Below are 11,222 nucleotides of genomic sequence, written 5' to 3'. Positions count from 1 at the left end.
AAAAACGGTTCATGGGATAGACAATTTCAGGTTGACCTCTTTTAAGAAGGGCATAGCAACTTATATCATTTGCTTCACCCCATTTTTATAAAAAATTATAATTTACTAAGTGTGTTGTTTGCCAAATGTTAACTGCATATTTAGTTATTTAGTACCCAAATGCTCTTATTTCCATCTTCATGTATTATAGGGAAACATATGTACAGCAGGTCCTCAAATAAAGTTTTGTTCACTGTCCTTTTGTTATAATGTTGAGATGCCATAGGAACTTATCTCTTGTTTATTAATATCAATTCCTATGGCAAAATTGGTTTCAGTATATATTGCTTGGCTTAAAGCACAGCCTATTGATGACATTCAATGAGGATTTACTGTATACATGTGATCTTCATTCCTTTCTCCTTAGTACATGTAACCATCTACTGTATTGTATACAGTCGTATGTGGCCAACAGCTGAGAGTACGAAGGTCAGGGTTTAGGGTCTTAGTGGGTCACTCTGCCTTGTATGGCTCAGTGATGGAGAACTGGAGCTGGGGGTGGCTGTAGTAGTTGGCTAGAGCTGTTATAACAGAGCTCCACAGACTGGGGGGCTTAAATAACAGAAACTTGTTTCTCACAGTTCTGAAGGCTGAAAGTCCAGGATCAAGGTGTCAGTTGGGATTGGTTTCTTCTAAGACCTCTCTCCTTGGCTTGTAGATGGCCTCTGCTTTCTGTGTTTCCCCATGGTTGTCCCTCTATATGTGCCTGTGCCCTAATGCCACCTTACGAGGACAGCAGTCAGATTGGATCATCAGTTCCCATCTTAATGATTTTATTTTAGCTTAGTTACCTCTTTAAAGACCTAATCTCCAAATACAGTCACATCTTGAGGTCCTGGAGGTTATGACTTGAACACATGGATTTTGGGGGAAACAATTTAGCCCATATTTATCAATGATTATTTGTCAACAAATGCCATTCAAGTTTGGAAGCTAAGCATATTGGGCCACCTAATGGAGCTCACATGTCATCAGTAAATGGTGGTGTCTTTTCCAGGTTTGACTATAGGGTCATGTGGCCTATATCTGGGGAGATCCATGTGTGTCTGTGTTGAGAGACTGAAGTTTTTGAGACCCAGGACCCTTATGCTGCTGGGACAGAAGTGATGAACATTACATTACCTTCAGTCTTTCAAGTAAGTCTAAGTTCTTCAAAGGCCAGTTTTATATACATATATATTTACATATATAATACTACATATTATGTATAGTTTTATTGCCTGAATGATGGTGGTGATAGGAGCTTTTTTAATTCTAATAAGGTGACTGCAGGTGGGCTTCTTGATAGAGGCTGGTTACCAGAAAGGCTAAGCCCTGATTAGAATTTTAGAACTTTCAACTTCGTCTCCATACTCTAGGGAAGGAAGAGGGCCTAGAGATTTAGTTAATAATCAATGATTCATTTATATGATATATAGATATATGGATGAGATTCCAATTATATATATATATCATCAACATATATGATATATAGGTATATATCATCAGAATCTCATCTTTAAAATGTATCCATGAGTCAAGTAGGTCATTTTTTAAAAGTAAAGACATATATGTAACGGGGTGCAGCCAGGCCCCCCCCCCAAAGAGGGGATTTGTAATAGGGTCCAGACTTTGGGGTGTCCCAGGATATAGGATATTCTCCTCCACACAAGTCTGGCTGAGGAAGGGACACATGGAGCAGGGCCATTGAGAGTTATTTTGCATATCAGTAATAACAGGCCAGCTTCATACCACCACCAACCTTTCAGTTAACAGCTATTTTTTTATGTCAGTAACAGCAGACTAGTCTTCCATCCTGAGTAGAGCCAGAAGGTATGCATAACTTTGACCCAAGATGTAACTGGGAGGCAGCTACCTCTGGTTACTGGGCCACACCTGCCCGGACTATGTCAGCCAAGAAAGGGTAAGAATACAGGATTGCTAACAGGTGTAGCCAATTGTGGGAGGAGTCAGAAATGGGGTTGTAGAGGAAGACTCGCTCTGGGATTTAAACCCGTGTGCTGTGCAGCAGCCATGCTGTTTCTTAACCACGTGGTTTTGGTAGTGGAGAGGCAGCTCCCTTGACCACTGGCTTAGGAAGCAGGAAAGCAAGATGTAGTAGCCATGCAGAGCTCTCTCTTAGCGGTTTGAAAGAATGCAGAGAGATGGTGTAGGACTAGGGACAGACAATGAGAGACAATGGGAAACAATACAGAGAGGACAAGGCAAAACTGTGCAGGAAGAAAAAGGGTGAAAGGATTCTTGCTGGTGGGCCATGAGAAGGTGTCACATGGTTTTGTATTAAGAACTGGAGATCACAGCGACATGGCTGGGGACTGTGGGAGACCTGCCCAGTTGAGCACGGATACTGGGAGGAACTGGGAGTCTAGCCAACCTACGGATTTCTATTTCTTTTTCCTGGGATACAATACCCCAACTGGCCTGGTTGGGCAAATGGGGGAAGGAATGACTGTGTGTGTTTGTTGGTATTTTAAGGGGCTTTGGGATTTTAACGGTTGCATTCTGCCATTACTCTAAACCTGTATAACTTTTGAATAAATAGTTCCTTTCATTTTTTCCAAGCTCTGGCATTAAGATCCACAATTCCTAACACCTGGTGGTGGGCAAAGAGCCCACAGTGACAGGCCCCAGGGGAGAGTGCTTATTTCAGTAACAGTACTTGGGCCCCCACAACAGGTTCATTCGGTAACATATATGCATATATTTAATATCTATATATTATGTATATAATTACCAAAGAAGGAAGTTCCCTTTTGTGTTGCAGATTCCCTCAGGTTTTATAATTTGCTAAGAGGACTCACACAACTCAGAACACTTGTTTTCCTCAAGTTATATTTGTTACAGAAAGGAAAGAGATTGAAATCAAAGCTTAAGGTCAAAGCCACACCTAAAATGTGATTTAGGATGGGGGCTATGGATCACATGGTGTCAACTGGAAATCTGGGGGTGCTGGGGACTGAGGTCAGGCACATGGTGTCCTACTAGGCTGACATGATGGAGCCCCAGTAAAGACTGGACATCAGGCCCAGCTGGGCTTCCCTGGTTGGCAGAACTCCCCACATACTGTCACACGCTTATACTGAGAAAAGAATACTGCCCAGGATTCCCTTAGGGAGGACAACTAGAAGCTCTGTGCTTGGAACTTTCCTGGACTCTGCCCTTTGTGCCTGTTCTCTGGGCTGATGTTAATCTCTAGCTTTTAACCATAATGAACCCTAATTTGGTAATTTCTAGTTCACTGATTATCCCTTTCTATGCCTCTAATTTGCTTTTAACATATATGTATGTGTGTGTGCCTAATTTTCTTTTTTAGTTCCCTTTTCTTTAGGCATATTAAAATTCTTTATTCCTTATATTTTAAACACACTTATTAAACATGTCATATCATTTATTTATTTATTTGAGAGAGGGAAAAGGAGGGAGAAAGAAAGGGAGAGAAATGTCAACATCAGAGAGAAACACTGATTGGTTGCCTCTTGTAGGCACCTTGACCAGAAACCCAACTAGGAATGTGACCTGGTTGGGAATCAAACCAGCAACCTTTTGCTTTGCAGGATGATGCCCAATCAGCTGAGCCATACTGGAGCCATACTGGTCAGGGCAACATGTCGTATCTTAATTGTGGTATCTGTTTTCTCTGCCACCATTCTTATCCACCAAAGCTGGTAAGGCCCTTGATGAAGTATAGTACTATGTTTTATTAATCTTGATATCCCCCACAAATGTATAGTGGTTGGGCAATAGGTGCACATATACATATATATGATTCTTGGTTAGCTAGAGGATTCAGTGGCTGTGCATTATACAAATGTCTAATTTGCTGAAGACTGGATTATAACAGCAGAATATTCCAGTAGTACTTTCCTTCTATTACAAAATGTTTTTTTTAAAACTAGTTCTATTGATACAGCCTGTATGATGAGAATAAGCAAAATAACTTCCTATACATTCCTATTATATATCAATAAAAGGAAAACTCTTCCTATTAAAGATGACCACGTTATTACAGGAATCAGTGACGTTGCAGGATGCAGCCATGGACTTCACCTGGGAGGCATGGCAGCTCCTGAACCCGGACAAGAAGGACCTTACAGGGATATGATGTTGGAGAAATGCAGCAACCCAGTATCAGTGGGTGAGGACAGCTTCCCGGTGTCACTCAGAGGGTGTCCACTAAGCGGTCTTTCCTTTTAGCTGCTTAATGCTTCAGAGTCTCTGTAGTGTTCTCAAGTGGCAGACTCTCAGCTTCCTCTTTGGCTCCAGACAAGAGTATACAATGTTCCCTTTCCTGAGAGAAAAGCCTCTGCTTTGCAGATGTGAAAACTGTAGAATCCTTAAAATATAGCATTTTCCCATCATGATGTCCTAACCCAATTTCATGTGTCAAAGTCTTCTGTCATTTACTATGAACAGGGTATCAAGCCAGCAAACCAGATACATTCTTCAAGTGAATGAAGGAATGAAGGGAAGAACCCTGGACAATAGAAGGCAAAACCCATAGTCCAACCTGTCCAGTTGAGAACCAGCAAAGTAGGCCACCAAGGAAGGCATATTCTGGTCAGAGAAGGTGTCACAGTGTGAGAGTGTCTGAGGAAATCTAAATAGCAACTCCTTGTGTCCTTCTTCCCATCTGAGACTTTGCTTTTTGTAGGAGTTTAGAGGAAAATATACCTCTTTCCTCTTCTGAGATCTGATTCCAGCTGATCCTGTTTGTTTTATGTACATCTTGATTTTTTGGTTGTTTGCCAAGTTCTCATCTTTCTAGGTTTGTCAAATCATCTCCTTTTTTGTCCTTTGCCACAGTGCTTCTATTTCTTCCACCTCCATTGCTTGAAATTCTACCCTCCAGGCCTTGTTCCAAACAGAGGTCTTAGAATTCAGCACAGTCTTTAACTACAGCATCTCCTTGCTGCATTGGGAAATAGTGATTTCCCTTCCTAACATTCAACCCCACGTTGAATCCTTTGCCCACACCCTAACCTGACCTCTGTGTTTATATGGTTTCTTAGCATCTTGCTATAGACTAAATGTTTGTGTCTCCTGAAAATTCATATGTTGAAATCCTAACCCCCAAAGTGATGATTTTAGATTGAACCTTTGAGAGGTGATTAGGTCTTGAATGCTGTCACTAGAACTGAATCTGCTGGTGCCTTGATCTTGGACTTCTCAGCCTCCAGAAATATGAGAAATAAATTTTTGTTGTTTTGGGTTATAATAGACAGACTAAGACAATTGTCTTTGCCCCTCTCTGATATTGTCCAAAGGTTCTGTTTCCCATTTCTTGCCCTGTTCTCATAATCTTTAAATCTTTCTTCCATTCTATATAATAAGCTCACATTCCTAAATTCACATCTTAGCATTTTCTGATTTGCATACTTGTGCCATATTTTTTTCTGCACAGGAGCTCCTGAATGAATTCAGACTTTTTGTTCAAAGAACTTAATTCATCTTCCCTACAAGAAAGTATCTTCCACCTTCCTTTTTTTTTTTTTTTAAGTTTAGGGTCTTCTAACAGTAGGGTCATCTAACCTACTTCTAATAAAGTAGGTTAAGAAAGAGCAGTGGTAGAGCTACCATGTATTTTTGACTGTTCTTTATTATCTTAGTAGTTTCATGCTATGCATGTACCATAACCAACTTATTGCCTATGAGAAACATGTAAGAAATTGTATTTACAGCATTGTTGTAAGTTTATAATGTATATAACATTCAAAAAGAACTTTTTTCCCAATTAAGAAAAAGGTACAAAATGAAAAATCTACAATTTTAATAACTGAAAATTACCAATTGTTTTGTAGTACTTTATTATATTGGGTGTCTTGTCTTTCTTGGGCTTTTTTAGTTAGCTAATGTATGAATACATTAAATACTTTTGTTTTTAGTTGAGATTTTGCATAGCTTGCATGTTTTTGGGTTCTTTGCTATTTCTATTAACTTATAGCATTATTGTAATAAATGTTACAATACCAACTTGAAAGAAAAAAAGAAGAAAGAAAGAAAGGAAGAAAGAAAGAAAGAAAGAAAGAAAGAAAGAAAGAAAGAAAGAAAGAAAGAGAAAGAGAGAAAGAAAGGAGTGAGCAGTGGTGAGGTAGAGAGTTTACAAATAGGTGGTGAGGTTGGAAGACCCAAGAAAGGCTGATTCCCCAGAAGTAAAACAAAAATGTATTTCAAGGAAGATATAATCATAAATATTATCGACAGTTGCCACTTCATGAAGACATGAACTCAGGGACAGGTATATGAAGATTTAGTGTTTTCTTCCCATTCCTACAGTGTGTGTATGTGTTGAGAGACTCAAAAGTGCCTGAATATGGAAGAACAGAAAAGGAATAGGATTCCCAGGATAAGTAAATTATAAAGCATGAGCACTGTGGTCCAAGATGGGAGAAAGCATAGTAAATGAAAAGTAAAATCCCCTTGAGATATATTGGAGAACCCTTATTTGTATTTGTTTACAGGCCTATCATTTTTAAGAACTGCCATCATTTCAAAGATCGCATCTTCTCTGTGATGTGCTTCATTGGACATGTGATTTTCCTATTTTTTTCATACCTTCTTACTGTTATCACTGGGGTCTTTGTCATATTTCCTCTATCCATTCTCTTGATCCAGTAAAGACATCCTGCTTAAAAACAAAAAACCTAAGTCCTGCAACCCAGGCATGTGCCCTAGACAGGGAATCTAACTGGCGACCCTTTGGTTCACAGGCTGGCACTCAATCCACTGACCCACACCAGCCAGGGTCAATATATTTTTTTAATCAGCTAAATGTAGCCATCTCAATACTTATTTTAAAAATTTGTTTTAAATCCTTAAGTGAGGATATGTTTTTATTGCTTTTAGAGAGAGGTGGGGAAGGAAACACCAGTGTGAGAGAAGCATCAATTCATTGCCTCCCATAACCACTACAACCAGGTATTGAACCCCCCAATCCTCTGTGTACAGAGTGACGCTCCAACTGAACCCCTGGCCAGAGTTGAATACTTACTTGATTCTGTAATGCAATCATTAGATAATTGACAACAGCAAAATTTCATGATTGATTTGTATTTTACAAGGCTCACCTTGTAAAGGTGAGGTACTACAAGCCAAGGGTGTAAGCAGGAACAGTTTTAGCATCTCACTTCAGAGACTAGGCTAGCAGAATACTGATGGAGGAGTCAGAAGATGAAACTGATTTGCAGGTTTGACCTGTGGCAACATGATTTTATCAGGTACATTCTGAGAATTATAAAGGCTTATGGGGTTGAACATAATGTGAGCAAATAAATGAACTTGACGCCTGTGTCACAGCCCACGTTCTCAAGAGATCTGGTTCCATCCAGTTCAGGGCTTGGGCCACTATGAATGGGAGATGGAGCAGGGTTGGAAATGGGTAGTAGGCCTGCAAGTGGCTGGCAAAGACTTCTTGGTGAGCTGATAACAGATGCACACGACTATGGGAAATTCAAATCTTTGAGATCATTTTATTTTTTGAATGTTCATAAACATGTCATTTGCAATATCCAAAGAAAACTGGAAACACCCCAAAGGTCCACCAACTGATGAATGATTAAACACAGTTTGGAATACCCGTACAGTGGAATACTGAGCAACAAAAGGAACGAACTTACTGATGCTACAAAACTATTACTTGGTATGAAAGAAGCCAGGTAGAGAGTACATACAGTAAGAGTGTATTCATAAAATGCAGGCCAGTCTATAATGACAAGGCAGTTCAGTGTCTGCCTAGCATGTTTTATGCTTGGGCTTGTTAGAATGAGTCCGTAAAGCAGCTCATAACATCCATCGTTTCCGCTCACTGATCACTGCATCCCCCATACCATCTCACTTTTCCAAACCTTGCAGTTGCTCCACCTGCACTGCCACCTGCCGGGTGTGCGCTGAGCTCCCCAGAGACCATTTCTTCGGTACAGACTCCGGGCTTCCCCCAAAATGGCCGCGCCCATGATGCAAACACTGTATTTTTGTATTGCCCGCCCGCTTTCTTTTTCAAGCATGCTTAAGTTTGTATACGGTCACTTAATCTCTTCTCAATTAGACTAGTTACTGAGGTCTCCAGAAACTTTAATGTTCCACCGAGCTGAGACATCATGGCCCGTAACGGCCACTCAATGTAATACACACCGCCCTTTTCGTCCTGGTGGGCTCAGGCCTTGATGAAAAACAAGGCGTTGTTCACCTTCCCCTACCAAAAAAAAAAAAAAAAACTTACTCTCACGTCACACTTGCCTTCTATGACCTCAAGCCTTTCAAAACCCTTCCACATTCCAATTCCTATCAGGACTGATGTGCCAAAAACAGGCGAGTTTCTACTGCGGTCTCATCTTCGTGTTGTACGACCGCCTACGCGAAAGCCTCTGTACGAACCGCGTGCAAAGATGGCGGCCCCCAGGGTGCCGAGGCTACGGCGACGCGGGTATATTACCTCATAAAAGAACGCAGAAACCTGTATTCCATTCTCCATAGAAACGCGGCAACAACGCCGCGAACCTTAGTCTGACGTTCTCCGGAGCGGAGACCAGAAGGGGAAAAAGTTAGGCAAGTAAGTTAAGCCCTGGAGAGGTGATAGCTGCAGGTTCGGGCGAGTGAGGTCTGTGCGTGGGTATGTCCGTCCGCCGTTAGTTAGGTGGCTGCCCAAATGAGTTGGTGAAGGTAGCTCAGGGGTGGAGAACATGGAGGAGTCTCCTGGATGTCTGTGATCAGAGTGTCTTTGGGTTCAATCATAGGGGGCTCGGGTGGTCAGTCATAAAAGCTCTGAACAGATCAACTACAGAGAGTCTGGAGGTCAGAACTACAGAGAGTCACGGATCACCCTGCCTGTGGGTGGGCTGGTGTTTGTGACCGCGGCGTCCCGTTCAGGACCTGGAATAACTTGGATCCAGTAATCGAGGAACCATTAAGTGAGGTCAGTGTGTGCGTGTATCTGGTCTGGTTTTGGGGATTAATCCGGTGCGGGGTCACAGTCCTTTGTGCCAAGATGTGTGACAGCAGAAGCTTGGAGGCTCAGGGGCCGTGTTGCTTCTGCTTCATCTCCAGCTGCTGAACCAAGTCCCTCCTCCACCACAAAATTTCTAGTCCCTTTGGTTCTCCCACATCATCCTGTCCCTTTCAAGCCGCAGAAATAAAAGGTTTGGGGGGAGATGAACCATTCAGCATACTTAAAATTACTGTGTTTTGCCATGTGTAATGCGCAATTTTTGCCCAAAATTTTGATGGAAAAATAAGCGTGCATTATACATGGGCACCACAAAAAGCTGTGGGTGTGCATTATACACAAGAGCACATTTTATGCGGCAAAATATAGTAATAAGCTTTTTATTAAAGATCGTTTTCATTTTCCTTCTGCAAGTTTACTGTATATTTCCTTTTAGGGTTTATGTATGCATATACAAGACCTGCTATTTTCCCAGTACTTAATATTTTTTAACTTTTAAAAAATTTTATTTATAGCTCATATTACTTGTCTCTCTTCTTTTTTCCATGTTCGTTGTTGCTCATATTGAAGTGTGTATATAAACAGGGTATATAAAGACTTTTAATAAGTATGAGGGCAACATAATTTAAAGGAAAGGTTTACAGTTCCTCCCTGTCCATATGGCTTCATTTCTATAATTGTTCTGAAAATAACTTTCCACTTTCTCTTTTCAATTCAAAGTACTTTTATGTCTCGAGGATCTTTTGTTTTATTACCTGAGGTAGGATCTCTAGGGAACCAAATAAAGAGATGGGAATACTTGGAACTATATGTTAAGGTGAGCACACAGCAAGGGGAATGTAACCCTGAAAGTAATTTTGCCCTTCATCCCACAGGTTTTGGCAAGAGATAAGAAAAGAATGAAGAGGGAAAATGTTCCAAGACCTACATATTGCCCCTTCTGGGAACACTGTTGAATGGATAGTGAGATTTCTAACTAGAAATTAGGGCGTATCAAAGAAGACAAAGATAAAAGTATACCAGTTGCCGGCCATTTCCTAAAACAGAAGAAAATGATCCAGGCTCAGGTGACTTTAGGTTTATTCTCTTTTCTATTTCCTAATAGATTTGTAGAGACCTGTAAAAATTAGCTCACTATCTAGAGTGAAATAAACATGGAATCTAATCTAAAATCATGGCAAAGAATGTAGAATTCATATGATTCTGAGTAACTAACTAACGTTAGAATGTAGAGTGTAACTGAAGGATTCTCTAGTTACATTAGCTGTCAGCTTGTATCTAGTGTCTGTGGCAGCTAACACAACAGAATTGTGCTGTTACAGGATATGTATCAAATGCAGTGAGGAGATAGGAGATGGTTCCTCAGGGGGTATCAATGTTTCATGACATGCAGATCTCAGGAAAAATGTTATGTTCTTAGAGGTGATGGGGTGGACAGTGTTTTGAACTTCTAGTAAAAGCAGAAGCAGATTTTGTACTGCTATTTATTTTAGGGTTCCTCAGAGACCCATGTGGGAAGAAACCACGCAAACTCGGTGAAGACAATGTTATTAGGGGACCAATGCAAGTCACTTAAAGGACTCACTCAGCATTGAGTTTCTTTGGGTTTATGATGAAATAAAACCTAAATGGCCTAGGAAAATGGGAGGATTGTATGGCTTTCAAATGGTCCTCCATCAACAGGTAGCTGAACTGCCATGAAAGTTCAGGTTTGGCCTGGGATAGCTGTAAGAAATTTTGTCTGGTAAGAGCTTGGATTATTGGGTTTTAGGGTGTTTGCTTTATAACTTTACATCATCTTATAAAATGCAGAATTCTTCCCCATTTTCAAATCCAATTCTGCACTCCTTTCTTTACTTTTATTTTCATTTACATTTTAAAGAAAAAATATTAATGACGGAGTAAGTGCACGTGGGCATAAAAAGTGAATTCCCCTTTCATAGTATCCTTCCCTGTTGTCCCCTCAAACTGCTTTAACAGATGTTTGCTAGTGTGTCTTGCTGTCACTAAACATGTGTGTGCACTTATATATATATGTGCTTATTTACAAATGTATGTGGATTTATGTACATATCCAACTATACCAACACATATGTTACAACATGTGTGTATCAATGGACCCATATTTTAAATAATATAACCCGTTTGCTATGATGGTATAATTTAAGCATCTAAAGGAATAATGACTGCACTTGATTGGTGTATATTAACTATATAAAATTCCAGTTGTCCACAGTCATACTAA

The 11,222-nt window shown here is 40.4% G+C and overlaps 1 protein-coding gene across 3 annotated transcripts in view; it reads left to right on the top strand.

Annotated features, from left to right (window-relative positions):
• LOC123824175 (zinc finger protein 432-like) overlaps window positions 1-11,222 on the top strand; it is a 45,696-nt gene that overhangs the window by 18,962 nt on the left and 15,512 nt on the right. For 2 of the 3 annotated variants that reach the window (XR_006786665.1, XM_045847291.1), the window contains one exon: window positions 1,037-1,175. The exons of the other annotated variant lie outside the window; for it this stretch is intronic. Coding sequence is in view for 1 of the 2 variants with exons in the window: in XM_045847291.1 (XP_045703247.1) it covers window positions 1,146-1,175 (30 nt within the window). In the remaining variant the exon portion in view is untranslated. Of the gene's footprint in view, window positions 1-1,036; window positions 1,176-11,222 lie in introns of those variants that run through there. 3 annotated transcript variants of the gene reach the window in all.

Source organism: Phyllostomus hastatus, unplaced genomic scaffold (genome assembly GCF_019186645.2).
Source record: "Phyllostomus hastatus isolate PE091 unplaced genomic scaffold, TTU_PhHast_1.1 phas_contig_549, whole genome shotgun sequence".
In the NCBI taxonomy this organism is placed as follows: Eukaryota; Metazoa; Chordata; class Mammalia; order Chiroptera; family Phyllostomidae; genus Phyllostomus; species Phyllostomus hastatus.
The sequence above is the reverse complement of the archived record's forward strand: the minus strand, read 5'-3'. Positions and strand labels throughout refer to the sequence as shown.